Source organism: Neodiprion lecontei, chromosome 4 (genome assembly GCF_021901455.1).
Source record: "Neodiprion lecontei isolate iyNeoLeco1 chromosome 4, iyNeoLeco1.1, whole genome shotgun sequence".
Lineage (NCBI taxonomy): Eukaryota > Metazoa > Arthropoda > Insecta > Hymenoptera > Diprionidae > Neodiprion > Neodiprion lecontei.
The window spans coordinates 14,727,564-14,755,406 of record NC_060263.1 but is presented as its reverse complement, the minus strand read 5'-3'; the positions used below and the strand labels follow the sequence as shown (position 1 = coordinate 14,755,406).

Here is a 27,843-nt window from a genome sequence, read left to right as displayed (position 1 = left end):
AATAGTTCGAATTTGAAACTAATTTTTTTTTATTCGCCGATATCGTAACGTTTGTGACAATACTTTTCCGAAATTATGCGTTGCGAATGACAATATTACAAAGTGCGAAACTCGTGGTGTGTATTTTATGTACTTTTTTTTGTATACGTTTTACGCGTAAACCTTGGTGTAAATAACGAATCGGGGATGAGAAGAATAATAATAGCTGTGAAAGAAGGGTCTCTCCGCTCATTCGCCGAATGGTTAATCACAATGGCGACACCCTTGGCAACTGTCGAACGTGAAATATAGGTTATTAAGAGTATAGTCCTTTCGAAGGTATTATTTATTTGAATAAACTATTATTGTCTCAATCGCAATAGTATGTCGTATATAATTCTGGCCATATAACACACGTATACGACGACGACTGCGACGACGACGACGACGACAAGGACTACAATTTTTACTGTATGAAAGGAGCGATTTTCTTTTGAAAATACTTATAATGGCTGGTAATTTAGCTAACGACACAGACCTCGTACAAGAAATTAAAACACTGCTATGGGGTCCTTCTGTCAAATACGACGTCTTCAAACAGTGGTCTCAAGGTTAGATAAATAATCTCACCTCTCACATCATGTCTTTCAACATCACCCTTGCTGTATTTTTTTTTTATCGTACTTTTCCCCTAGACGGTTGAATTATAAAATGCGAAAAAAAATTAGCTTCATTTGATTTTAACACACCTTTTCCATATGTAGCAAGATCAGATTCTTTTCTTTACTGTGAATAACTAAAGGAAGCGGTATAAAAAAAAAAGCTAAGAAACAACACAATCAACATCTCAGAACCAACAATTTGTTTTACAGGATTTTTTTTTAGCAATGACGAGCCGACAGCTCTGGTCCAAGCAGAGGGAGGTCCGTGTGCAGTGATAGCACCAGTTCAAGCTTTTATACTGAAAGAATTACTACTAGAAAGCGATATCACTAGTTGGAAAGAGGTCGGAACCGAACAGTGTAACTTCTTGCTGGTAAAGGCAATGACGGAAATAGTAGCACGTGCCGCGGACAGCCTGCAACCTAGATACTGTATAGTTCGAACAATGGGACCGCAAGGGTACGGCACGACATCTATGAATTGTGAAAACATTTCGAACAAGGTACCAGACCTGAAATCTCCTGAGGAAAATAAGAAGAATGACCAACACCACCAGGAGACAACAAACTCAATGGAAAATAGACTGGAGCTAGAACCCGACATTTTTCATTCGCAATTGAGGTGAGTATTCAGACTTACGTGTTTGAACAATACCAAATAATGACGATATCAGGTGTCGTGTGATTTAATAACGACACTCAAAATTTTTTTTCAGGATATTCACGATTGATAATATGGATGAGTTGAAAAAATACTTCACTGACCAAATTGATATGATGAAAAATCAGTTTGGCATTTTATTATTCCTATACACGGTAGTTTGTACGAAAGGTCTTGCAGGAATGCAATCAGAAATGTCTGACCCCATGGAGCCACTCATAGACTCGACTTACGGCTACGGCAGTCAAAGTTTGATCAACTTAATGCTTACTGGGCGCGCGGTCAGCCACGTATGGGACCATGATCAAGATGTTGGAGGGCTTAGTTAGTTTCAAACAACCTATTCCATGACTTGTGATTGAGTTGTGAGAAATAAGAAAATGAAAAAATCTGTCCTTTATCGCAATTCAATCAATTAAAGCATCATCTTCATTTCTGATTTCAGAACTTCAAGGTATAGACAAGCAGAACTCGGTTGGTTTTTTAGCCTTTTTAGAGCACCTGAGATATTGCGAAGTTGGAACATTTCTAAAGGCCCCTTCGCATCCGATATGGGTTCTTGGTTCTGATACACATCTAACTGTACTATTTTCCTCTGAAAGAAGGCTGGTGAGTCCTGAAACACCTGCGGATCAGGCTCGGAGGGTATTCAAGAAGTTTGACCCCGAAGGAAATAATTTTATATCATCCAATCTGTTGCAAGATGTCCTTGCCGAACTCGATCTCGTAGCTGACACAGAGTAGTAAGTATAACATGAAAAAATTGATGGTGTAGGTCTACATAATCCAACAGAGTGCTCAGTTGACTAAATTGAAATTTTAACTGGAAAAACAAAATTACAGTGTTGAGATAATGAGGAAAAAATTGGACAGCGAATCTCTAGGAATTATTCTGCTAGCAGCTTTCATGGATGAATTTTTTCCCGAAGATCCTCGTACTTGTCCTGACACATTTGTGTTGTTCCACTACAACGGTTTGCCACGAAGCAACCTAGAAAACAAAGTCACATATCGGAGAGGACAAGCTGTGCTGCTAGAATGTACAGTCAAATGTATTTTAGATAGCAATCCGATGTTGACGGTATTGCAAACTAAATGGCCGAGCATCGAGGTACAGTGGGACAAAGAACAGACACCCAGTGTCAACTAGAAGAACAAATTTTTTTTTTTTGTTTTATACGAAAGTGTAGAGACTGCATACTCTCTACGACTGAGTCTAGACTGTGTACAAAAAAAAAGGTAAAAAGAAAATAATAAATCAGAGCACCGTAGGCATTGAGGTAGAGAAATGTTAAAAAAAAAATACGACCAGTTACGTGATTCTAAATTTATAATAATATAACTACCTTAAGTAATATCTAAGGTACCAATTGTCTAGGGTCGTGACGGTTTTATTTATATGTATAAAAAGTAATGATATTAAATTAATGAAAAACAGCACATTCCGGAAGCAACCTTGACTTTTTGAGTTAGAACGAACAGCGGGATTGTACATAGCTCTGGTCATATCTAGTAATTTTCTTTAATTTGCTAAGAGATGTTTCAAAGATTCAAAAGATTTGAGGGCCATAAGTTCATAACAATTATTGTGAAAATACTTCTGCTGCAAAAGTTAAAACCAGTAATAGTAATAATGATAATAATAACGATACTGAAGTGCTGAAGGCTTTTTGGATTCCGATAAAAACAAAAGTTAAGACATTATTTTGCTAAGATGAAAGGATTATTTTTTTGCATATAAACATCGAGATAACAGAAAAAATTGCACTGGTGTAAAGCCAATTGAAGGTTGCCGTTCAATCTCATGCACACGAATTCGACTAATATAATGAAGAAATCTCAACAGAATTAAAACAGTAATTGTCTAAATTAAAAGCTGATTCCCCCTTTGCCATAGTTACGTTTTGGGTTACGCTGAATGCGGTATTCTTGATTTGCCTTGTTAATTTGGAAAGTCAGTAGCACAATGTAAAATCAACAATAATGACAACAATAAATTCGTTGCTTTACGCAAATGCTCTGAAGACTGAGTATAATATAGGAATCAATGTTTAGAGTATAACTACCACGTTACGTTTGTAATAAGGTTGCGTACCAAAAGAGAAAGAAGTGTCTTTGAGGAAAAATATAGTAATGATAACATTAAATAAAAAGAAAAACAAAGTTATACTGATAACAATTATAAACGAAATTAAATAATAATAATAATAACTGATGTAAAGAGAATGTTCTCAAACATTAGGTATAGATAATGTTTCTGAATGAATATGTATACAGGAACAAGGTAGCGTATACTAGAATCTTCTTAATATATTCAGTCAAGAGAGTGAAAGAGAAATATAGTGATTCGTCTCATTGTATAAGTTGAAAGTTTTTTTTTTTTTCTGCACAGTTTAGACAACTAGCAACAAATGTATTTAAGCTGACCATCATAGTGTACATGAGTACATGGGATTAATAGTTAATTATTTATGACGCTCTTCTAAAATTGTTGAAAAAAGAAAAATGAAAACTAATATTGAAATAAAGAATAGTAACACCTCTCATGTTATAGTTATTCTTATCAATCCAATTAATCATTGTTGCATTTTTCGCATGTGTAACCCACCGCCGTGCGGTTTTCAAATTTTTGCGGACTCACGACTAACAGCCGAAACCACCGATTAGCAAGAACGGGTCATGAGATCGATTGATTGAGTTTTCTTGCCAATCAGAGCTGGGCTCTGTAACATTTTCTCTACTGTCACAAATATAGGAGTAAAATCACAAAGTGTCAGTCAGTTGCTTACGGTTTGTATAACAATAATGCAGTTGCTGGGCTGTTAATTTTTGTTTAACCAACAATGAAGTTGCATGTACCGCGAATTGCAAATGCGAGTGTCGAGATTGAAGGATAATTTGGAAATTTATGAAAATAGAGAACGAATTCGAGGTTATGTTTTGCATGCGTATTTTGCCGTTCTATCGAGTGACGTCACCTGTCACTCATGCGAAAAGTAACAACCGAAGCTGCTAGTACCTATGATTTTTCCTCGCGAGTCGCTAAAGAGCGCAACAAGTTCCAATGGTTGCGACGACTTCCGTCTGCCGTAAGATTGCCGGGCCCAGATTTTAGAATTTATAACACAGCTGACAAAGTCGACAAAGGTCATTGTAACCAATCAGGCTGCAGATTTGATCGGACAACTTCTTTTATCACCGGTGACAAAAATTTCGGTATCCCAGGTCCTCGGATGCCATTTTGACGCTATCCAGTATTCATTCCCCTTCTTTCAATTTGTACATACATACTTGTCACGCCATGAGTGCGAGAGTTGCAGCCCGAGACTAAAAATTGGGTCAATGGAATATGTAGCGTAAATTTCGAGGTAAGTTTTCACCATTATTTTGCACAATTTTTCGACAATATTACAACCGTCTTGACCGACTCTACTCGAATTCTATCTAAACTCGTATCCAATCTAACCAGCTGGGTTTTACCCGAGCAAACAATTCCGCTTTTCTCCCTTCATTTTTTTTTCCTTTCTTCTGCTCTCATCTTTCGTAAACGAAAAAATACCAGAAAAGTCAAGTAGACAAAGGCCAAAAAATGTTTTGTTTCTATTTAAAAAAAAGCCTGATCTTCCAACTGTTATTCACAATCCTACCATGTTTTATTCTTACTCGACAATGTGGTAGAAAAGTTGATGGGGGAAAAATGTTCAGATAAATATTGTAGGCTGTGAACAATTATCTCAGTTTTCTGCAAAAGCTGCAAAAGCCATCACTTATATTTGTCCCCATTTCAACTTGTTAATGGGTATGAAACAATGCTTTATCGCTTTATTAAATAAATGCCAGACATTTCTGAGACGCTATTTCCTCCGAGATGGCCGAGAAACTTGGCCTCGGCCCTGAGATTCGGGAGCTTAAGCTGGGTCCCAGTTTTACTAACAAGAAGTCGACCGCGTTCCACACACTTAAGTGTAAGTATCTGTACGCTACATTTGTAGTCTGTGTTTCGAAGTCAAACAACCCTACTGATTTATTTATTCGTAGATGACTTCAAACCAGCCAGTGTGGACGTATCTAAGATGGCACAAGTTGACGTTGGATCGAATAATACCATGACTGTAACTGTGCCACACTTAGATGGTGCTGGAACACCTCATACTGTCTTCAAGGGCTCCCAGCGACCGTATCACAAGGAGTGTGTATTGATAATAGATCGTGTCACAGGGGAAGTAACACTCGAGAAGTTGTCATCGAATATACAAGTGAAAAAAACGCGGTAAGCATTGTTGGCATCTATCGTTTCCCGGTTTTATAGAACGTTACATTTTCAAGATAGTGAAATAAACGATAAATGGTTCCTTCACAGAACCGAGCCTAAGAGTCAATCATTTCTGAGTATTCCTGGGCAAAACAGCAACAACCGCCCTTTCACGCCGGTTGAAAACAAGAAAAGCCCGACTCACGGTAGGGCCAATGGAAGAACCAAAGTGGCTACCGGGAGAAAGAAAGAACCCATGGTTCAGCTACATCCAAAACAACACAGCCCGCTTCAAGCGTCACCTTATCATGGAAAAAGCCCCCCAAACATACCAAGCAACAGGTATCCAACGACCGGTTGATATTTACCAGTCCCCAGAGTCTATGCACTATATTCTCTGATGCTACTTACCATTACAGTTCTCCTGTGCCGCCTTCCATTGCACAGTCAACTTTGGCCAGTCTTCCAATGATTGGTTTAGACAACGACGACTTTGCTTTGTCTTCTATGATGACGCCCGCTCAACCCTCACACGGTTCGGCACCACCCAGGACTGAAACTCCAGTTATTCGGGAAATAACTCTGGAGGAAAGCGCTCCTGCTACTGAAAGTGATGAACGAGCTCTCAGCGACTCAAGTTCTAGTAGCTCCAGCTCTGATAGCTCTGACAGTGATTCGGATGCCGAAAACATACCAGTTCCGATGACTACTAATGGCAAGTATAGTTATTTAAACTTGTCAATTGGTTATGCCTGCTGCAAGTATTCTTCTTTCTTATTTCATTGATTCGGATTTATACGTTTCTTTTCAGCTTGTTCAAACTCTATTTATCTACTTTCAGGACATGCAAACGGCATGTCAGCATCTCCCTCGTTGTCAATGCCTGATAATTTGCTTAAGGATGATCTACAATTGTCTGAATCTGGATCAGAGAGTGACTAAAAATATCATCTCTCCTATTTATCATCTCTTGACTTGAATTGGGGAGAGAGGGCAATAAAGATGCGAGTTTCATTATATCGGCCATTGTGGCTGCCAGCATGAGTTCAAATTTTTATAGCTGACAACAACAGCATCATATTGGATGAAAGAAATTACGTTATAAATATGTACAAAGCCTTATGTAATGAATTAATTAAATGAATTGTTCATTATAGTTTTCTCCTGTACATCAGAGAACTTAAACTCGAAGATTCTTTTTTCAGGGAGCGCAAAATTTTTAACTAGCGTGCCTAGACCAACTTCAATCCCATAGATTATAATTATGCCACGAGATAGCATCAATGTAACTTTTGCAGTCGCCGTAGAGATAATTTAGGGCAGTGAGCGAGGCACTGACAAACCTAAAACGTGCCTAGAAAAAGAAAGAATCGCTGGCACCACTCTATTGGTTTGTTCATGCTAGCTATACTTTCTACATTTTCTCAAATATACAGTGATAGTGTTCTTACCGAAGGTGTAAAAAAAAGAAAAGTGGTGAAAGTGTAGCTGCACGAACAAACCCTATCTTTGTCTCATTCGCCTCTGATTATCAACTGTTGACGCCGGAGCGGCGACTAGTGTGGAAACAAGGACAGAGAGTTAGGTGTCAACGATTCTCCTTCCCTTTCTACGTGCCTTTCAGGATTTTCGTCGCCTCGCTCACTCTATCCTAATATTATCTCTATGGTCTTCGTACGGATGTTCTACGAACTAGTGTCGCCCACGAACCGGTCTTACATACAGGCAGCCCCCTGACACCCGCTGCTAAAGGTGGTTCGCAAAATGTCCCTCGATTCTGCTGCCAATTTCCACCACTAGTGACGCTAGTAGTTGTCTGACAAGCTTGCGCGCGGTCAGCGAGGGCAGCGAGCGTGTCAGAAGTCTACTAGCGCCATGTAGAGGAACTAAAAAACGGGGACAAGACCACTAAGCGCGTATAATTTCTTAGTATGCGAGCAGTGGCGAGTGTCAAGGGGCTGCCCCCTGCAACTAGATTGAGCGAAAAAGTAAAAAGAGTAACCTAGTATGTCACATAATTTTAGTTCTTATTAAGGGCGCTAGTAGTGCAGTTGCACGGGTTGCACTCTGTAAAGACCGTAAAGGTCATCGCGATGAGTTCCGTATAGTTAGCAGATAAATATAACAATTATTATTTTTTATTGTTGTTATATTTAGGGAATTATTTACGCAATTTAATGCCACTATTATTATAATTTATGACATTATATTTTGTTAATAACAAATAAAAATCTGTTCAGCATATAGTGAGCAGAAAATGATTGGATATTCCATTTTTTTCCCCCGAATCAACTGGAAATCATTTGGGAAACGCGTATATAAGGTTGAAATAATTTGCGAAATAATTGTTTTATCACAAAAACACGATAAATAAGTCGATCAATTTTTCTGGTATACCCAATCTCTCAGTCGATATCGCATACCCGATGCGCGCAATATTGTGGGGTGTGATTTGGCTATGTTGACGCCGCTCCGTGAACGGCGTGAACCCAGCGGTTCTCAGTATTCTCACTCTCGGCTTTCGGGACGTACGGACGTATCAGCCATAACCTGTTCGTGTCAATTGATAGTAGTTTGTTATTTATTTATTTTTGATTTAGTTTTTGTCTAATAGTTCGCTAATCGCCTCTCGAACTTGAAGCACGCCAGCGACAAGTACGACAAGTTTCTGTACATTCCACGTTTCTCGTTTAAATCGATGATTGAAGAGAGCTCAGGCAAATGTGTATTTGTTTTTCTCGCGTCGTGTCACCATCGAAGATTTATTGTTCGTTGAAAAATCGATGTAGGGCACGAGGCAGTCGGAAAGGATGGAAAAAGATGCGAATGTTTCGGTGCACCGTTGGCTCGGAACTGTTTGCTCAAAGACGAGCCACGGCGAATTATATAGTTTCGCAGTGTCTTCACGTATGGTTTTCAGAAAGATGGTCGAGCAGGAGAGAAGAAGAGGAGAGAACCGACGAAAAACGTAACCGAAGCGTTAAATCTATGCTGGGCCTCGTTGCAAGCCTTTTGCTGCTCCACAAAAAATAATAATAACGTGTCAAGAAATAGGAAAAATGAGGCTCCCTCCCTGGCCAAGGAGAGCCAAACGAAGTTCTTGAATCACTCCGTTCAACCGATTGATTTCAGCTGCTTTGGGGTCTTGATTGACAATTGGCTTGTTCTTTATTCTTCTCGCACGATCCGCAAGTCATGGAATTACCGCCCAGAGAATCTTGGAGAAGTCTTGTTAACTTACTGTCACGATATCCTATGTAAGAGGCAGGTCCACCGTCTCCCAATTGTGAAATTACGTTGCCCAGTGCTAGGAGCCCCTTATTGATATTCACACCTTCTTTGAACCGTTCCCCCGTAGCCTGCGTCTTTTTACTACCTACGTTCTGAACCAGCCAAATCAACCAAATGAAACTTAGTTCTGTATAGTTAGCAGTCCCGAACCAACGGTGCACCGAAACATTCGCATCTTTTTCCATCCTTTCCGACTGCCTCGTGCCCTACATCGATTTTTCAACGAACAATAAATCTTCGATGGTGACACGACGCGAGAAAAACAAATACACATTTGCCTGAGCTCTCTTCAATCATCGATTTAAACGAGAAACGTGGAATGTACAGAAACTTGTCGTACTTGTCGCTGGCGTGCTTCAAGTTCGAGAGGCGATTAGCGAACTATTAGACAAAAACTAAATCAAAAATAAATAAATAACAAACTACTATCAATTGACACGAACAGGTTATGGCTGATACGTCCGTACGTCCCGAAAGCCGAGAGTGAGAATACTGAGAACCGCTGGGTTCACGCCGTTCACGGAGCGGCGTCAACATAGCCAAATCACACCCCACAATATTGCGCGCATCGGGTATGCGATATCGACTGAGAGATTGGGTATACCAGAAAAATTGATCGACTTATTTATCGTGTTTTTGTGATAAAACAATTATTTCGCAAATTATTTCAACCTTATATACGCGTTTCCCAAATGATTTCCAGTTGATTCGGGGGAAAAAAATGGAATATCCAATCATTTTCTGCTCACTATATGCTGAACAGATTTTTATTTGTTATTAACAAAATATAATGTCATAAATTATAATAATAGTGGCATTAAATTGCGTAAATAATTCCCTAAATATAACAACAATAAAAAATAATAATTGTTATATTTATCTGCTAACTATACGGAACTCATCGCGCAAACCGCGCAACTGTACTACTAACGCTCTCTACCGAGTGTGACAACATAGGCTCGTTTTCTGAAACAAGGAGTTGCAGGGAGCTGGTTGACGTCCGAAACAAAAGTACAACTTATGGCCACAAGAGCAGCGCTACGAGTCATTCATAAGCGTATTATTATTATTTGACGGAACCCTAACCCATGAAGACTAGAGTAACACCCGTATTCATAGTCCTTATGTGGTGGTTCATTTCACGGCTGATTGTTTATTTCACTTTGTGGCCGCCAGGTCGGCGTTGTGATCGAGGGATGGATAATCACGCGTGCGCAATGCAGCGCCAACGTAATAATAATATTATTATTGGCATATTTTCATCCCTACCATCCCTGCCCCACGTACATCCCTAGATCAGAGATGAGTAGGGAGATCTCCAACTCTCGGCTTTTCGTGATACCAGCTAGGTTGGAGCGTCGACGTGACACCTAGGCGGCCACGCACCGAAGGTGGCCCATTTCCGACCTGACACCTAGGCGGCCATGCACCGAAGGTGGCCCACAATCGTGCATATATAGATATACTCGGTCGCTCGAGCAAGCGGTTGCCAATCGCATCCTTGGCCCGTATTCATAGTCAGGTCTCAAGGCGGTGCTTAAGACCGTCTTGGTGAAGATCGTCTTATTCGTTCAAGACCGTCTTGAGATGCTATGTATTCATAGTCGGAAAACAAGACGGTCTTCGTCAAGAATTTGGTCTCAAGCGCTAGCTTATTTCATTCAAGACCGTCTTGACGAAGACTGAGCTTGAGACGGTCTTATTCGACGTTCGGTTATGTTCGGAATATTTCCGATGTATCCCCCAATAAGATGCTCGGATTTTATTTCTCAGCCTGTGCAAGATATTCGTATAGGCATGCAGCTCTTGAGTATTTTTATAGTTTATGAACACAACAACGTTAGCGCCACGTAGAGGAACTAAAAAACGGGAACAAATCGCGTACAATTTTTTGTAGTGGGTGTATAGCTATAAAACGAAGAAGAAGAAAAAGAATTTTATAGTGTATGTTTATGTGTATATAATTTTTATATACACATATTTTAACCTATATCATTATGTAAATCTCTATACCGGTTATTGATAAATAAATTGTATTGATATGTTAAAAGGAATCCCGGTGCAGACTTGCAAAAAAATGCGCGTGAAAGGGACAACCTTTGATCTTCAAAGTTCAAAAGAGCAACTTTAGTTCTATTTACTGGCTGTATTTATAATGTATTGAATATTTTTACGTAGACAAATTTTCATAAGTATTATCGTAACTATAAGACTGACGCTTAGTACAATTACGTACATATCAGTATTTTCATGAGTAAGTGAGGGGTTTAAAAATAAAATGAGAACCAATGATAAGTTATGAGTAAAATATGTATTCTAATGTTAACTGTTTGTACAGATTAAATTCAATTTTATTAAATATTTGGAGTATATTCATTCTAAAATCAATTACTCTTTACAATTAAATTAACTTGATATACATATATTTTGATTAAATGAATAACCGTTCGATTAGAGCTTCGCGTATTGCAAAACCCTCTCCAGGCTGCCAATGCGGTGCTTGAGGTGGCAATTCATCCGCTTCTTCTTCCTCGATGCGATTATCTTCCGGAAGAGCATTATCCAATGTTAGTGATAAATTGTGTAGTACGGCACAAGCTACAACAATTGTGGTAGAGCACAACAATTTGGTTCCCAAACCTCGGGATAGGCAAGGAAAACGTTGCTTCCAAACTCCAAATGTTCTTTCAACAATTTGCCTTGTTCTGCTTTGTACGTTGTTATACCTATCAAGATACCGACTTGGTTAATTCACACATGTATACTTTGTCAATTTTATGACTACTTATCGAAATCTAAAGTAATGCGATAATCTTTATCTTACCTTTGTTGAGCATCTGTAATTGGATTTGCCAGTGGAGTCAGCAGAAATGGCAAGCACGGATAGCCGGCATCTCCAACCAGGGTTCCAGTAAGTTGTCTCTCATGATACCGCATGTAAATTCGTGAATTTTGGAATATTTGACTGTCATGGTTACTTCCAGGCCATTCCGGAACCACATCCAAGAATTCCATATTGGGTCCGACAACTGCCTGTGGTATCATTTAAATTAAAAGTACCGATTTTCATAGAATAGTATTGTTTATTTGTATCCTAGATAAAATTAATTGCAACTTATGGTATTTGTAAACGGTTATCACCAACGCGACATACCTGTACATTGAGGGAAAAATATCCCTTACGATTCCTATAAACCTCCTGCAGGTCTGCAAATTTCGTATGACATAATCGAATGTGAGTGCAGTCGATAGCGCCATCAACGCCAGGTAAACCGATACCCTCCCTGCGTGCACCAAGTTGTCTGAATAGATCTCTGTTTGCGATCATAGCAGCTTCCGTACTAGGAAATTTGATAATTGCGTGAATCAATGATGCAATTTGAGCCGATACTCTGTGTATTATCCTCGATACTGTAGACTGCGATATAGTCATCAGATCTCCGATGACGAGCTGTACAGTACAAAATGTATTAGCAATCATTCATTCCATGATCACAGGAAGCAATGAAATCACTTTATATTTTCAGTAGAATGTCAGGAATTATAATCACAATGATCCTTACTTGAAAGCTAGCGGTAGCGTAAAATCGTAGACATATTAATAATTGCATGACAGGTGGAATTGGTAGACCACGATTATTGGCACTGACTAAGGCAGCTTCAATTCTAGGTAGTATTCCGTACATAATACCATCCTTTGAAAATCGGAATCGCCGTTTGAACTCCTGCTCGGAATAAAACTCGAACGGGTTTTGACCATCTCTGATGTATCTCTTCGGAGCTCGCTGTACTTCACCCTCGTCTTCGTCATTCGGCCCAACGTTGACCATTGAACAATCATATTATTCATTTCTTCGATCTGATCGTAGAAATTAAACATATCTTGCATATTCGCCATGTCAATAGAATTTCACTATTCACTTCACTTCACAAATTTTTCAAAGCGAATGCTCTCATAACCTCTACTTCAATTGCAAGTTTCCGTTGCTACCCTGTTACAGTAAATAATCCCGTCCCAGCTGCACTTTCCCAAACATTCCTTCACAATCTATTCCTGTTAATTTATATTGTTCGAATATAATATTTTCCAAACAATTCGTAATTATCAATTTCGTACGCATCAGAACAATTGAGTAATATTTAGGCAACAAGCATTTGCTTAAGTGCAGTCCGAACTCGACTTGATCAAGATACGTAAATAAGACTGCGTTAATTGACTATGAAACGTTGCGTGCTCAAGACCATGCTTATTTCAAATAAGACTGGACTATGCAACCTTGTAAGCACGCTTCGAATAAGACCGACTTGATGAAGACCGTCTTATTTGCCGCGTCTCAAGACCGTCTTGTTTGACGTCTATGGAACCCAACGCCATCTTGAGGCCTCGTATAAGACCGTCTTATTCGAGTCCGGTCTTAAGCACTGACTATGAATACCGGCCCTTGTCCCCGCTCGCACAGATTTTTCCAAGAGTGCAAGAATTGGGATTTTTTTGTTTCAATTATGAATGTCAGCGAATAAAAGTATCTCCAGATTTGATAAATTTTGGATTCAATTAGCGGACGCTGAACCAAAATAATTAACCATTCCCAGCCCGAATACTTTTTTTTTTTTTTTAATAAATATTATTTTTTTATTGATATGAAAATGTGTGACGCCTGGTGTTCTCGAATATTCGTACACGCAGTCTATGGAAAAATATACGAAGCCAGCTCGATAACATTTATGCAAAATGTGCAATGGGCAAGTGGTTGGAGGAAATTTCTTTTTTCTCGAACTGAATCTTCCAGAGAACCATCAGCGAATTCCAAGCAAGCTCCATAAACATACCGAGCAAACGCGCGATCACGGACGTAGCTGTGGTGTGGCTGAGTGGATACCACATGAGGATGAATTTTCAATCACAGGTTTTTGCGCGAAGTTTTCCTGTATTTAAGTTAATTACTGCTGCCTTTGCTATAATACTGCATTCAAGTCTTAAACAAAACAATAAAAAATAAGTTAACCACTTAATGTAAAACAAAATGTTAGATTGAGCTTAAAATTTAAGCCGGAGTTACACAAACTAAGATAATTACAAGTGCAACATTGTAAATATTGTACATTTATTGTTCATCCAAATAAATATGGTTTCCTCCTCAAAGAAAAAAAAAACATGAGGATGGAGTGATGCGGGATACGGGTTCGATCGCAGTTCACTCTTTTTATTTTTTTTTTTTTTTTAAATTCAATCCCGGCTTTTGTTTTTGTATTTTCGGAGAGGAAAAACAAATGAAAGAAAGAAAATTTCCAGAGCCGGTCGATTTTTTCCTTCTTTCCTTTCGCTTTTTTTTTTTTACTGAACCCACCCTTTTTGTAGTGGGGGTAACCCAGAAGAGAACAAATAATTGAAACAAATAAAATTCCGAGAGTGAATCGATTTGTTCCCCGTTTTTGGCGCCTCGTTTTTAATAAGGAAAAGTTTTGACAGTAATGAAAAATAGAGATTACTAAACACAAATGTATTGTTTTTTAATAACACCGGCCCACAAAAAAAAAAGTGGTCTGTACTTTTGACCGGACCTACCTATCTTTATGTATTTTGACGCGCTCAATCCGAATCTGAAGTCAGTTTTGCCCGTACACCCTCAAAATTTTGAGTAAATTGCAAAAAACCATAAAAATCGCCAAAAATTAGCATTTTTGGTAAGAAAAAAATTTATGGAAGTATAGACCAAGTATGATTTTTATGCATTTTGGTCCGCTAAACCCAAATCTGAAGTTTATTCAACCATAAGCCTTTTAAAATTTAATTCGGCCGGTGTTATTAAAAAACAATACATTTGTTTTTAGTAATCTCTATTTTCCATTACTGTCAAAACTTTTCCTTATTAAAAAAAAAACGCCCATTTTATATCAGTCTTGACGAGCATTTCTTAAGAAGTTTGAGAGATGCGAGATCGGAACGACAAAATTATTTCAGTAGCAACAATGTATGGACCCCTCTCCTTTTCTGATATTGGCAGCCAGTTAAGAGGCTTCACAGTGTTCAGTTTAGTGCCAGCAGCTCTCGAGGTAGCAAGATGGTAAGTGAATTACATAATTATTTTACATGTATGGAAAAACCGGCAGGTTTGACGATCGTCTATTTACTTTATAGATTAAGAAGAGAAAAAAAGGGAAGGACCTGTAGTCGTATTTTATACTTTATTTAATTTTCCTTGAATTGTCAGACGTTTTTATTTTTGATTGTATATGAAGAAGATGTGTGGGGAATTCCATTCTAGTGCCCAAGAATATAGTACACATTTTCGATCATTTTTTCTTTTTTTTTTTGGAAAACATTTTCCTCAATTTCCAAATTTCCTTAATTTTTTGGTATTCAAATCGATTCTTAACAATTTTGCGCACAGGTGGGATTTCTTTAATTATTTTTTCCCAAATCCTGAGGATATTTCCTATCTGAGACCACTGTCAATAGGCGAGATTCCGGATATCATAAAATTACCTTTTTTTCTAATTAAAAAGAAAATCACATAAGGCCACTAAGAACTCGAAATGAAAATCTGAAAAAATTAGAGATGTTTTTTTATATTCTAAGCCATTAACGTAAATAATCCGTTTAACGACCATCCTAATAGATATACATTGCATATAGGGCATTCCGCGTCAAATTTGCAACCCATGTACCTCACCCTCTTCGATTTTGATAATTCTTTAGTATGATGTTAAAACCACGGTTTCAATCGACTTGAAACAGTGTCGGAATTTTTCGCAGATTTCTTTAGTCACCACTGAAATAGAAAAAAATTGTAAAACCAATTCCGAAAAAGCTTCTTTTAAAATTCTGAAGAAATTCACACTTATTTTATAATTAAGAATATTATTTGTAAGCACGACACGATAACGTGATCTCAACATCTACTACTTTTCTAGCAAGTTTTTTTTTCTCATGCCGGAATTGGAGTTTCTATTTATTTGTTCGGTCATAAATTTCTCTATTATTAATGGATTTCAATTTTTCTGAAATTTAGAGGAATGCCAGAAGGCCTGAATACAGTTCATACCATTTCATTCTTTTTTTTTAAGTTATCCAAAGATCCAAGTGTATATATATATCAGTGACGAAAAGCCGAGCGTTGGAGATCTCCCTACTCATCTCTGCCTAGATAGCAGCGCTGTAGCGCGATTCTGTAACTCGTTATAAGAATAACGATTCGGAACGCTATCGTAACGATAACGAATTTCGCCGCGTGTAACGACAATCTCATAACGACGGCGCGATTCCGTAACTACGAATAGCGACACTTCGACGTTACAGAATGGGATAACGAATCGTCGTTATGGATACCGACAGGAAGTGACGTATTGTGACAAATCCTTAGTAAGTAACTAGAATTTTATCGAAACTCGCCTTAAAATAATTGAAATTCGTGCCGCGGTGGCGCGCATGAAGGTTTAAATCGAGGCGCGCACAATCACTCAGTCACAGTCAGTGCAAATCCATCGTATAGTGAACATTGTAAATATAAATATCATCATTGTTATTATATCTTAACGATCTTAACACCGTTTAATACTTTTAATAAATTTCAATACGAGTAAAAAAATTTATTTGCACTCATACTCTTAAAAGGAGCCCTTTGACCACGTGTCGTGAATCCCCATGCAGCGTTTACTGCTTCTACGTTTTCCTCACTATTCTTTTTGCATGGACCACCATTGGGTTCTTCACGTAGAACCAATATTCTGAAGAGTAAAATTATATAACTACTCCCATTTTTTACTAAAGATCATAACTGTAGCTGTAATATTTTCAATACTTCAAGAAGTCTTTGAGTTTGTTAATTTCATGGAGGCAAAGCTATTTAAAAACAATACCATTTGAAAAAAAATTGAGGTCTAGTTTAGAATAAAGATTTTTCGCGTTTTTATTTTTTGTTCAGGTTAAAAAAGGTGAATATTTTTTATAAAATAAAGTTATACTTTAAAAACACAATTGAATATTTCTTTATGTACAATCAATTGTAAACATTATAGTTGAAGGAATGTAAATTCGAAAAATTGGTGATTTTGAAAAATTAACGACGGAGCCAGGAATCGAACCTGGCGTATAGAGATGCTTGACCGCAGCCTTACTCCTATGAGCCTATGAGATTTTGATGAAATAATATCTGTGCATTGAAGATATTAAAGAAATGAAATGACATGGAATTTTGAAAAAGGTACGCCAAGGCAGTACGTCGGAGCGTAACACCGCCCTGACTCTGTTGTCGTTAATTTCTCTCATCACCTTTAAACATTATACTTGTTGGCAATTTAACCATAAACATCATTCCATATTCTGTATTCTATTCATCCGCATCACGGAAGTTGGGAAATCTTTCTCTCATAATTTGTTGTTGAATTCGTTGAGCCAAAGCGCGTGGTCCTCGTCTGTTGTATTCGTCATCTTGATCCATCGGATCAACATCATTCTCTACGGGATGAGCTATCGGTGCTAGTTGTTCGTCATCTTCATTGTTTAATCGTAGTTGCACTCTCATGTTGTGCAGTACTGCACACGCATTAACAATTTTCGCTGCGAACGCTGGTTCGTACATCAAGACTCGCTGGTATGACAAGCATCTCCATACAGATTTAAAAACTCCAAAAAACCGCTCGACGACGCTTCTAACCTTACATAGTTGTCGTGTATATTGATGTTGTCGCGTATCTTCAGGAAAATTGGCCAGAGGTGTTAACAGCCAAGGCTCCAACGGATATCCAGCATCACCTGATGGAAAATATATTGATTTAGAAAAAAGTAGACTAAATATAATATGCATATTATGTATATAAAACTCAAACTGAACCTATGCTGCTTTGCTGAGGTGTTAACCAAGATTCATCACAGCTTCTTGAGGCAGGCGAAAAAGGCTGAGAAACTCTTCTCGTGGTAGCTGAAAAGGATTCTGAGCATCTCTCACTCGCCTTCTTTCCACACGACGTTCGAGTCGACGTAATCTTTCCTCAAGAACGAATACATCCCAAGCAAGGTATTCGATAGCCATGATCCTTTGAGATTGAAGATAATCAAAGAAACAGCGTAAATAATAGACTTAATAGTAGAAATGAATTATTAATGAAATTAATGAATAATTATATTTGTGGAAGCAACTTTGTGGGTTCTTCGGAGCAACACTACAATTTATAGGTTATGTTATTCTTTTTTAGAAAATAATGAAATCTATTCTACAATTTTTTCTGAAGTCAATCTGCATTGATAATTCCTAATTACTGCAAAATTCAACTTACTTACTTGTTATTTCAAACGGCGTAATTATTTTTCACTTTCGGAGCACTTTTCGAAGCACTTTCTCGGAGTCGAGAAAAATATGGGAAACGCACACCACTCCTCTAGCTCGTGTGCAAAGTGTCGTTATAATCGTCGTTATAGCGTACCGAGGGGGTCTCTGAGCCTCGCTATCCGCTCGCACCGTAACGACATCATAACGACACTTTTCGTTACTAATAACGACAAATCTCGCTAAGAATAGTGTACAGAATCGCATTTGTCGTTATAATAGCGACGCGGTCGGTAGCATAACGAAACTTGTCGTTATGAGTCCATAACGACAGCATAACGAGTTACAGAATCGCGCTACTGTGACATGGCTATTTCAAACACTAAAAACCACGGACAGCAAGAGAACCACGCCGCTCTGTAGAAAATTGGCTTTGTTGCCAGACCTGTATGTAAAACCGTGGTCTATGCTCATACACAGTAACCTTACGTTGTAATGTCACTCATATGTCTATGAATAACTGACAGCGCTGCGTAGTGGCCAGTAGTTGCAAAAAAAATCTGGACAATAACGCGGCTACCCCCACCACCCAAATTTCAGTTCGTTGCAAGACCTGTATGTAAGACCGTGCCCACGAATCACCGGAATTACCGCAACCTAATCTAGAATCTATCTATTATCCACTTCACAGTTGACTTTTACACGTGGTCAGTGGCTAATAATCAAGATTGTCAATGATAATTTAAAAATTATACGCGAAAACAATAAGTTTGTCGATTTTTCGCTCTATTAGGGCTGTTTTTATCATTATCCAATTTTGTTGAAACTGGACAAGACGCACGATGGGTGTTTGTTGGAAAAATGGGTGCAATTGGAGCGCGTGTGACAGTCGTCGGCATGTGAACGGGGCATAAGTGAGCAGTGATCTCATTCCACGTAAACATTCCAGTGCAGGGTTAATACACGACCCGAATTATTATTGACAGGGTTTGTCGGAAAAAATCTGATATTTCAATAATAATGTTCAAAAAATTTAAGGACAAATTGGCCGAAGAAATGAAACAATCTCCGTCCCGGCTGCAAGCTGGCATGCAACAACTCGCCCAGGTTCAATATCATCTTTTCTAATCTTTTGAAATTTTAAACAGCTCACGTTAAAACAATATCACCATCACCGTTAGTTTTCAATTATTCTATCTCCTCTCGGTGTACTAATTTCACCATAATTTAAGATTGATTTAATTTACACGCATGTCTCCAATTTTTTAACAGGCCGTTATTTCTCCAGCCGCCTCCAACAATCTCATTCAAGACCTACCAACATCGGTTGATGACCTGAATTTAACCGCAGAAGAAGCTGGTAAGCAGTTTGGACATTTCTGATGAAAGATAACGGTTGAAAATTGATTTTGTTTATCACATATTGCAGAAACGGTCCCTAACAATTCGGCGACAAGTCAATTTCAAAGCATAGATTTACAGTCTTCAAATTCGATGGAACGCTCGCGGCGATCATCCTTCAGTAGTGTAACCAGTGAGAATTTTTTCCCCACATATGAAAGCCCAGGAAACTTGTATCACCTACAGGTAAAAATTATTATTTCACCAGTTTCTACTCTATGCTTCTATGTCCAATACTTGGTTTACATATCAACAATATATTCAGTCAGACATGGAACAGTCAGCGAGCGAATTTGAGGACGGTTCGTCACCACTGAGTGACCTCATGGTGAAAGAACAAGTATTTGCCAAATACAACAAACTGAGGACCAAATACACAAATTATCGTGCAGTCTATCGAGAGCTGTACAAAGAGAATATGAAGATGAAATCAGTTCTAGTAGAGACACAGGATAAAGCATTGAGGCGAATAGCTAATCTCAAGGAACAATGCCAGCTTGAACAGGAGGCCAAAGCGCACCTGGAAGAAGCTTTGAGAAACGATATAGAAGAAAAGGATCATCTCATAAACACCCTGAACACAAAAGTGCGTAAATGTTTGTCATTACGAAACATGTGATTTGAAATACCATGTGAATTTAATCTAATTTTATTTCCTGCCAGATTAAACTGTTGCAGAGCAACGAAACAAGCGGTGAATCTTTATCAACTTCAGAAGCTGAAATGCACAGTGAAAAAAGTAACTTTGATCTCCTTACTGAATCAATAACTATGCCAACAAATGCAAATGATAGTTTGATATCTGAGAATGCATCGTTAAAAGAGAGGATAAAGAAATTTGAAACCCTACTTGCCAAGTGCAACGAGTCTCTCAAAAGAAACAAAGAGAAAATTGCTCAGCTGACGGAAAATCGAGATATATTGGAAAGGGATTTGAACATATTGAGAAATACCAATGAGGAACGAAGGGATATGCTTGAAAGCGAAATATACAAGGCTAAACACGAGATATTGTCGCTGAATGAACAGATCGAAGTGCTTAAGAAACGGGAAGAAGATTCAGCTCTTTCTTTGGCTGAAAATAAGTTATTTATACACAGGGAACTCGAAGTAAAGGAAGAGCAGAATAAACGGTTGGAACAAGAATTGAAAAAGATCACAGAGTACAAAGATATTCTTGCCGAAGCCATTGTCAATTATGATCGCGAATTCAGACAGTTTGGCGCAGTTATAAATGATCGAAATGTGGAACCTGATAAGAAATTAACTCAGCTCAAAGATTTATTCACGAGTCAATCTGATGCTGTAAAACTTGTACAGCAAGATGTTAAGCAAAAGTTCAGGGGGGCTGAGCAAGAAATGAGGTCTAAACATGACAAGGAAATGAATCCTATTATAGAGAATTCAACCCCTGTTCGACAAGGTGTAAATGAAACTGAGGAGATTAGTAGATCAAGCGACGACATTGAAATTCAAAATGCACAACTTTTGGGACTAACAACAGAACTGAAATCGTGTAAATCAACAATAAATGATCTGAAAGAAATGCTTCGAGAGGTGACAATGGATGGGGAGCAAGTTAAGAAAGAAAAAGAATGCCTGATTGCCAATATATTGCATTATAAAAAAACTCTTTGTAAACTAAAGCAAGATTGCAACTCCATAAAGGTTGAAGCACAAAAGAATTATTCTGAACAAGAAACGATGATACACTCAGTCAGCAAAGAATTTTCAAAAATATATCAATCTGCTCACACAGCTGCAAAAAAAGAGGAGACAAAAGCTTTGCAAGAAGAGTATGATACAGCATCGAGTGTAGAACTGAAAACGATTATAAACGACAATAACGCGCTGAGAAAAAAGTGCGAGCAGCTGATGGAGCAGAATGAGGAAATGTTGACCAAAGTAAATGATTTTGATGGTGTAAATTCGAAAAATATTAAACTTATCTCCGAAATTGATGAACTTAATTTCAAAATGCGAGATATCGCAGAGCTACAAGAAGCTCAAGACAAAATGCAACAAGAAATGGAAAGTTTGAGGAGTAAAATGCCGTTTAGTAACAATACTGCGAATAATAATGAGCACTTTTCCAATGAAGTTTCTTTATTAAAGGAAAAATTAAATAATTACGATGCTCTGACTCAAGACAACACAGCTTTGAAACAGCAATTGGTTGATATGAAAAATGAATTAGCTGCAGCTTTGAATAACATGGAAGTATTAAAGTCCACACATGTAAAAAACTTGGATCTAGGCGTGGAAAATTTCTCTAAAAACTGCGAAGTCTATGAGAGTACAATAACAAATCTGACGAGTAAATTTACAGAGCAGACTCGGCAGCTTGAAAAGTTGCACGAAGAATTGAGAAAGCAAAAAGATAACTTCCGCGATTTAAGCGATAAATTAGAGGTTCGAAATTCAGAGTTCAAAGAGGCCAACGAGACATCTGTAAAACAGGTTCTGGAACTAAAAAACTTGAATGAAAAGCACAAAATGCAGTGCGATGAGATTGAGGCCCTTCGAGAAAGGGACACAGAGATACTGAGACAGCTGGATGAAACTGTTAAAGTTAGACAAGACATGGTTACTAAATTTAACGAACTTGAATCGTGCAAGAATAACATTATTGATGCAAAAACCAAGGAATTTGAAGAGCTTAAATTGAAATACGAAAGATTGCTAATAGATTTAGAATCGTCTGAGGAAACGAAAACCGAATCTGTGATTATGAAAACAGACGAAATTGCAGCCTTGACTAGAGATAAAGTAGAATTGGTCAAAGAAATTGATCAATTGAATAGCCAAAATGAAGAAATCTCGATTCTTAGAAGTGCTAATGCCACTCAGCAGCAGGAATTGGAAACATTGAAAATAAACTACATGGAACTAACTGAACAGAACAAAGAATTAAAAGAGGAACAAAACAATTTATTAAAAACAATCTCTAGATTGGAACTCTCCGAAAATAAATTGAAGCAGCAAAATGACGAGTTGCAAGTTAACATTTCAAAATTAGAGAATGATATCAAATGCCTACAAGAAAAACTTGATTCAGAGATGCATAATATCAATGAAAGTAAATTGCTGTTACAGATAGAATTACAAGATGCTAAATCAAAAATTCAAAACACTCAGTTACAGAATGCGGAAATATGTAATACAGTTACTGCACTTCAATTAAAAGAAAATTCACAGGCAGCTCTGAAAGGCGAACTTGACACAAGTAATAAATTGTTGACTTCTCAAGTAAAAGATTTACAGTCCCAATTACATGAGTTTGAAAATCTACGACGAGCAAACGTTGAACTAGAGAAGGTAATAGAAAATTATAACTCACAAATTCAAATACTCAATGTTGTAAAAACAGAAAATGTCGAACTCCAGAAAGAAATTGCACAGCTGAATGGACAGATGAAAAGGTTATCAGATTTTGAGGTGGAAAACCGGAATTTGAACATCCAAATTGAAAACTTAAAATCTAGCATATCTGAACGGGAGATTTGCAAGTCAGAGAACCAGCAATTGCATAGAGAATTGGAGATTTCACACAAAGCAAAAGATGAAACTTCGAAGGAGGTCCAAGATTTATTAGAAGAGAATGAAAAGTTAAATTCACAGGTCGAAAATTTACAATCCTCACTAAATCAAAAAGATGCAGAGTTGGATTCAACGGAAAGCAAAAACGCAGAGCTGATGTGTAAACTGGAAACAATAAACTCCGATCAACTAAAGAGCTTGGAAGATAAATCGAAAACAATTAGTGAATTAGAAAATAGGGCTAAGGATTTTGAAAACAAGTTCATCGAACATCAAAAAGAAGTTGAAGCGTTCAAAATTATCAATGAAGATCTTACGGATCAATTGATAAAAATAAATGCCAATCATTCTAAGATTTTGAAAAATGAAACAGAAAAAAATATCAAGCTAGAGAAAGCTGCAAGCGAATTTGAGAATACGGCTGCCACATATCAGCTAGAAGTTGAAGCATTGAAAATGATGAACCACGAACTAAATGATAAGTTAAAGAAAATAAATTCTGATCATTCCAAGACTTTGGAAACCACGACGTTAAAAATATCCGAACTGGAAAAGACAGTGAATGACTTTGAAATAAAATTCGTCAAGGAACAGCAAGAAGTACAGGCATTAGAAACATTAAACAAAAAGCTACATAATCAACTGGAGAAAATAAATGCCGATCATTCGAAGGATTTAGAGAATAACTTGAAAACAATTACCGAACTAGAGAAAGCGGTCAAAGATGTTGAGAACAAATTAATGGGTCGACGAGAAGAAGTGGAGGCACTGGAAACTGCAAATAAAGATTTGAGGGAACAACTGTTGAGTATTAGCCAAAATAAAAATGCCGATGAAGTTTTAACAATGAATTGCAATAGATTACAGGATGAAAATAAAAAACTGCAAACTCGGGTGGACGAGGCGGTCTTACTGTATGAAACCAAAGAGTCCCAAATACAAATGTTAACCAACGAATTGAAACAGCAGACAGAAATGATGTCAGAAAAGTTCAAAACAAATGAAGAAGAACAGTTAATGAGGATAAAACAACTGGTCAAAGAATTCCAAGCACAAATACACGATAAGGACGATCAGATTCAAGCGGCATTGGAGAAACGTTTTGGTAAATTTCATTGATTTGGAAAGCCTGATTGTTTCAACTTATAAAATAATTTTTCATTATTACATTTTTCTCTTTCCAGAGCGCCAGCAAAATTATGAATCTGAATTGATTCAACAATACAAGGAACAACTCAAGGACTTTCAGGTTGAGCTTACAGCGAAGTCTGAACAAATTGAAAATCTAATTATGGATAACAAGGAAACGATCCAGGCTTACAAGGACCAGATAGAGGAACTTACTCAAACAATAGACGAAGTTAAGAAGGAGCACACTAATGAGCTACAGAACATCGAACGAAATTGGAAAAGTGTATTACAACAAAGGACCGATCAGCTCGAGAGTAAGCACATGGATGAAGTTAACGAACTGACAAAAGAATGGTCTAATGAAAGAAAGGTAAAAAGAACTGAAAATTTCAATTGCAGGTATATTATAATTAATACTTTCACTTAAGGCTACTTTCAGCACTTAATTTAAACCACAGCAATGATAATTAAGATGACAAACTGATTCTACCCAGGGAAATTCATCATCGACACAACACACTCTATTTGTTTAATTTTGATTTCGTTTCACCAAAAGTCTATCCTTCATTTACTATGTTTCTTCGTTTCTTTTCAGGCTGCTGAAAACTGTGATACTTCTGCAGGGGTACATATAATTTATTTCAATATCATTTTACTGCCAACTGAAGATGACTCTGACATTTAATATTTTTAACAGTACTGTTATTACTAACGGTGTTGAAGAAAGTGTGAAAAACAAAAATTAGATATTTGAGTTCCCTACGTTTTTACATTTTGCGCAATATCTGGGTCCTTACTGTGCCACGAAAAATTCATTACCAGCATTCATTACTACCGATGCTGTAGAAATACAGAACTAATTTCAATCGCTATAAATCGCAGGAGTTGGAGAGCACGTCGCACGTTGCAATGGCTACCATACAATCCAATACGGGATCCCTTCACTCGTTGCAACAAACGTTAATATCGCAAAAGCGGGAGCTTGCGGAGCTTCGCAAATTGTTGAGGATACGAAATGACAGTTTGGAAGGATCTACGGAAATCGAATACCTCAGAAATATTCTTTTCGAGTATATGATGGGGAGGGAAACTCTAGTTCTCACGAGAGTGATATCTGCCGTTGTTAAGTTCGACCCGGAGCAGACTTCAAAAGTACTTAAAAAGGAAGAAGACAAATTGACATTGGTAAGTAAAGAAATTTAATTCCTAGTCATCATTCCTAACACATAATCATTTCGAAATTCCTCATTTTTTCTTGCAGCTCGGTTCGCTTGGTTTGTTATAACTCAAGGTAAATAAAATCTCGGCTTAATGCCCGCTGAGTGATTGCATTTAAGATAGTGGTGCATTATGTGATTATTTATTCAACTACCTTACGAAATCTTTACTTCTAACTAATCTGTTGCTGGTTGAATTTGCGTAATTTGTTTATAATGAATTGTGCAATGATCATTAACAACACAGTAATTCTGTGCTGAGTATTTTAAAGTTATAAGTTCGTTTAGTTATTCACAAGAGAGAAATATAATAGGATAAGATGCAGCGCTAATATCACTGCTACAATTAAAATTGGCACTAGGAACATATATGAAGTAATGGAAAATCTTTTACAAATAGTAGGTAATTATACATACGCGACTCTAATGCAAAGCTTTGTACAAATAATTTACACAATCCAATGTAAGATTTACATGTATGTATGTTAATACCTGATGTATAGTTTCTAAATTAAAAGAAATATAACACGTAGATATTGTGTGAAGATCAAAACCAAGATATTATATAGACTCAGATAGAGTGTTTTATATAGAATTTTCAATTAGTCAACTACTAGCAACAAATGTATTATTTATTAAACAGGAAATAAATTTAATAACATTTTAAAGAAATCTACTGCTATTTACAAACATCTTTTATCTAAGATTTTCCATCTGTTCATCAAAATATAGCTTTCTATAAACAAGCGGCATACCTTTTTGTCTCAAAAAGAATCGTTGGTTACCGCTGACTGAATACAATTTAGCGCCATAATCGCCCAATAAGCTTCTCAGTGCAACATTGCGCTCTAAAATTTTACAATAATATTCTTGACCACCTTTTATGTAATCCTTACCTAATTTACATAATTCCTCGTCGCATTCATTATCATATTGAATGGTGGAAAAATCCTTCAAGGCTCCCCAGGTAGCGATGCTAAACATACCGACAAAAGAGTACAAGCAAATCCTGACAATTGGAGGACGATAAAGACTGTCTAGCATGACGTTGGCCCTCTGCGCGATCGCATAAGCAAATGCAGTACACAACATTGGTAGAATGCAATTCACCCAGATTTCGTGTGATTGACACCTTAAAACTTTCTGTGCAATAGCAAATTTCTTTGCTTCTTCCGACAGCAGCAGAGATGAAAGTAAATTTTGACCCTCTACAGATTTCCAGTCGACAGGTTTGTCTTGGAGTACCAACGTCGAGTCGTCAATATCTTTTAGTTCCTCATAGTCAAAGCTTAATGGCACGCCGACGATAGCTCCTGAGCGCAGATTCGGTGATCCAGCGTGAATCAAGTCAAATCCATTAACTATGAACGGCTTTATGAGTCCCCGGATGTGGTCGGGGACTTCAAGGTCGTCCAAGACGGCATTGAACTGTTTTTTTATTTTTGCAGTTACCCGTACCGGACGAGATTTCCTGAAATTTGTTCATTTGGTTCACTTTCAAGTTCTGAGGGTTAATTTTTTCAAGCACTTTTGTTAAATTAGGTTATTATTTTACTCGTGCATTACGCTGACTAATTACGCTATTACTAATTACAGTATTGTCGAGAACAGCGTTTGTTTGCCACTTGCTACCGAAATAGTCGGTCAACAATTAGATAGAAGCAAAGAAACCGATAATGGAGTGAGGCTACAATATAACATAACCTAACTCGTGGCGTACGTACCTGTACATCTGAAAGACTTCTTTGTACGTATCCAAGAACAGACTATGTGGTAGATAGTTCGCGGCAAATGTGCCAAGGCCGAAGGTAATAACGCATCCTTTACTGAACTTTCGACCACTTTCCGTGGCAAACCAAGCCAAGTGGTTGATTTTTCTAACCACTTTGAACTTTACGTTCATTGTTTTTGAACGAGATGCAGCGTTGAACCGGTCCAAGGTTAAACCATGAAGCAATATAATCGTCTGCTAGTGATGTTATTTTTTTTTACTTTGGTCTTTTACTGAGAACAGTTAACTCTCGAGAGCTGCAACAACACGACCAGCCCCCTGACACACGCTGTTAAAAGTGGTTCGCAAAATGTCCCTCGATTCTGCCGCCAATTTCCACCACTAGTGGCGCTAGTAGTTGTCTGACACGCTTGCGCGGGGTCAGCGAGGGCAGCGAGCGTGTCAGAAGTCTACTAGCGTGACGTAGAGGAACTAAAAAACGGGGACAAGACGCGTACAATTTTTTGGTATACGAGTAGTGGTGAGTGTCAGAGGGCTGAACACGACCGATGAGCGCTACTACCGGATACCGGCAAACCAGAACTAACTTTAACTGTTTGCGTTGACTGTTGTAACTAATCGGTTGGTCATAATCCGATTCAGGATGGCGTTCAGACAGTCAGTAGGATATTAAACGGATTTTGAGTGGAGCCAGGATTTAAAGTTAATGAT

General features: G+C 37.7%; 5 protein-coding genes and 3 long non-coding RNA genes across 17 annotated transcripts in view; 4 read left to right on the top strand and 4 right to left on the bottom strand.

Annotated features, from left to right (window-relative positions):
- Positions 1–43: 43 nt before the first annotated feature.
- LOC107221404 (ubiquitin carboxyl-terminal hydrolase MINDY-3 homolog) lies at positions 44–3,846 on the top strand. Of its 4 annotated transcripts, none has more exons than XM_015660386.2 (5): positions 44–590; positions 865–1,263; positions 1,358–1,626; positions 1,748–2,045; positions 2,146–3,846. In XM_015660386.2, the coding sequence occupies exons 1-5, from the start codon at positions 544–546 to the stop codon at positions 2,450–2,452; spliced, it is 1,320 nt and encodes a 439-aa protein (XP_015515872.1). In that variant the 5' UTR covers positions 44–543; the 3' UTR covers positions 2,453–3,846. The 4 variants fall into 4 exon arrangements, with proteins under 4 accessions (XP_015515872.1, XP_015515871.1, XP_046592165.1 ...); XM_015660385.2 differs by having other exon boundaries at positions 852–1,263; XM_046736209.1 differs by having other exon boundaries at positions 45–318.
- LOC124293817 lies at positions 3,700–13,260 on the bottom strand. The gene is made up of 3 exons (XR_006903665.1): positions 12,806–13,260; positions 7,952–7,958; positions 3,700–3,784 (listed from the first exon to the last, which is right to left on the bottom strand). It is a non-coding gene; the product is annotated as an uncharacterized LOC124293817 (long non-coding RNA).
- On the top strand, positions 4,039–6,702 carry LOC107221406 (ell-associated factor Eaf). 2 transcript variants are annotated; one of them, XM_015660387.2, is made up of 6 exons: positions 4,039–4,670; positions 5,143–5,267; positions 5,341–5,572; positions 5,663–5,896; positions 5,974–6,269; positions 6,366–6,702. In XM_015660387.2, the coding sequence occupies exons 2-6, from the start codon at positions 5,171–5,173 to the stop codon at positions 6,494–6,496; spliced, it is 990 nt and encodes a 329-aa protein (XP_015515873.1). In that variant the 5' UTR covers positions 4,039–4,670; positions 5,143–5,170; the 3' UTR covers positions 6,497–6,702. The 2 variants fall into 2 exon arrangements, with proteins under 2 accessions (XP_015515873.1, XP_015515874.1); XM_015660388.2 differs by having other exon boundaries at positions 4,042–4,670; positions 6,396–6,701.
- LOC124293816 lies at positions 10,353–11,140 on the top strand. The gene is made up of 2 exons (XR_006903664.1): positions 10,353–10,789; positions 10,897–11,140. It is a non-coding gene; the product is annotated as an uncharacterized LOC124293816 (long non-coding RNA).
- Positions 11,026–12,786, bottom strand: LOC124293815 (putative nuclease HARBI1). Its single transcript, XM_046736210.1, has 4 exons — positions 12,409–12,786; positions 12,000–12,296; positions 11,670–11,878; positions 11,026–11,571 (listed from the first exon to the last, which is right to left on the bottom strand). The coding sequence occupies exons 1-4, from the start codon at positions 12,673–12,675 to the stop codon at positions 11,277–11,279; spliced, it is 1,068 nt and encodes a 355-aa protein (XP_046592166.1). The 5' UTR covers positions 12,676–12,786; the 3' UTR covers positions 11,026–11,276.
- A 3,547-nt stretch (positions 13,261–16,807) lies between the features above and the next one.
- LOC124294032 overlaps positions 16,808–27,843 on the bottom strand; it is a 38,886-nt gene continuing 27,850 nt past the window's right edge. Inside the window, exons 1-4 of one of the 4 annotated variants that reach the window (XR_006903917.1) lie at positions 18,725–18,752; positions 18,126–18,470; positions 17,680–17,881; positions 16,808–17,600 (exon numbers count right to left, since the gene is read on the bottom strand). This is a non-coding gene — a long non-coding RNA (uncharacterized LOC124294032). Of the gene's footprint in view, positions 17,601–17,679; positions 17,882–18,125; positions 18,485–18,556; positions 18,577–18,724; positions 18,753–27,843 lie in introns of those variants that run through there. The other 3 variants (XR_006903918.1, XR_006903916.1, XR_006903915.1) reach the window with 3 other exon arrangements.
- LOC107226725 (golgin subfamily A member 4) lies at positions 18,795–26,072 on the top strand. Of its 3 annotated transcripts, XM_015667628.2 has the most exons (9): positions 18,796–19,218; positions 19,384–19,471; positions 19,541–19,698; positions 19,778–20,098; positions 20,176–24,157; positions 24,237–24,553; positions 24,779–24,808; positions 25,066–25,368; positions 25,445–26,072. In XM_015667628.2, the coding sequence occupies exons 1-9, from the start codon at positions 19,132–19,134 to the stop codon at positions 25,466–25,468; spliced, it is 5,310 nt and encodes a 1,769-aa protein (XP_015523114.2). In that variant the 5' UTR covers positions 18,796–19,131; the 3' UTR covers positions 25,469–26,072. The 3 variants fall into 3 exon arrangements, with proteins under 3 accessions (XP_046593494.1, XP_015523114.2, XP_046593495.1); XM_046737538.1 differs by lacking the exon at positions 24,779–24,808 and having other exon boundaries at positions 18,795–19,218; XM_046737539.1 differs by lacking the exons at positions 18,796–19,218; positions 19,384–19,471 and having other exon boundaries at positions 19,562–19,698; positions 19,782–20,098.
- LOC107226730 (transmembrane protein 177) lies at positions 25,360–27,343 on the bottom strand. Its single transcript, XM_015667637.2, has 2 exons — positions 27,125–27,343; positions 25,360–26,871 (listed from the first exon to the last, which is right to left on the bottom strand). The coding sequence occupies exons 1-2, from the start codon at positions 27,301–27,303 to the stop codon at positions 26,097–26,099; spliced, it is 954 nt and encodes a 317-aa protein (XP_015523123.1). The 5' UTR covers positions 27,304–27,343; the 3' UTR covers positions 25,360–26,096.

What these genes read in the sequence shown, in the direction of transcription:
- LOC124293815 (XM_046736210.1), bottom strand. Translation starts at nt 12,675, where the DNA reads ATGGTCAACGTTGGGCCGAATGACGAAGACGAGGGTGAAGTACAGCGA. An exon ending in ACGCTACCGCTAGCTTTCAA is followed by an intron (nt 12,297 to 12,408) that starts GTAAGGATCATT and finishes TGTACTGTACAG; the next exon opens with CTCGTCATCGGAGATCTGAT. An exon ending in ATTTTTCCCTCAATGTACAG is followed by an intron (nt 11,879 to 11,999) that starts GTATGTCGCGTT and finishes ATGATACCACAG; the next exon opens with GCAGTTGTCGGACCCAATAT.
- LOC107221404 (XM_015660385.2), top strand. Translation starts at nt 488, where the DNA reads ATGGCTGGTAATTTAGCTAACGACACAGACCTCGTACAAGAAATTAAA. An exon ending in CTTCAAACAGTGGTCTCAAG is followed by an intron (nt 591 to 851) that starts GTTAGATAAATA and finishes TTTGTTTTACAG; the next exon opens with GATTTTTTTTTAGCAATGAC. An exon ending in TCAAGATGTTGGAGGGCTTA is followed by an intron (nt 1,627 to 1,747) that starts GTTAGTTTCAAA and finishes TTCTGATTTCAG; the next exon opens with AACTTCAAGGTATAGACAAG.
- LOC107221406 (XM_015660387.2), top strand. Translation starts at nt 5,171, where the DNA reads ATGGCCGAGAAACTTGGCCTCGGCCCTGAGATTCGGGAGCTTAAGCTG. An exon ending in CGCGTTCCACACACTTAAGT is followed by an intron (nt 5,268 to 5,340) that starts GTAAGTATCTGT and finishes ATTTATTCGTAG; the next exon opens with ATGACTTCAAACCAGCCAGT. An exon ending in AGTTCCGATGACTACTAATG is followed by an intron (nt 6,270 to 6,365) that starts GCAAGTATAGTT and finishes GTTTCTTTTCAG; the next exon opens with CTTGTTCAAACTCTATTTAT.
- LOC107226730 (XM_015667637.2), bottom strand. Translation starts at nt 27,303, where the DNA reads ATGAACGTAAAGTTCAAAGTGGTTAGAAAAATCAACCACTTGGCTTGG. An exon ending in GAAGTCTTTCAGATGTACAG is followed by an intron (nt 26,872 to 27,124) that starts GTACGTACGCCA and finishes AACAAATTTCAG; the next exon opens with GAAATCTCGTCCGGTACGGG.
- LOC107226725 (XM_015667628.2), top strand. Translation starts at nt 19,132, where the DNA reads ATGTTCAAAAAATTTAAGGACAAATTGGCCGAAGAAATGAAACAATCT. An exon ending in GCATGCAACAACTCGCCCAG is followed by an intron (nt 19,219 to 19,383) that starts GTTCAATATCAT and finishes ATTTTTTAACAG; the next exon opens with GCCGTTATTTCTCCAGCCGC. An exon ending in ACTGTGATACTTCTGCAGGG is followed by an intron (nt 24,809 to 25,065) that starts GTACATATAATT and finishes TATAAATCGCAG; the next exon opens with GAGTTGGAGAGCACGTCGCA.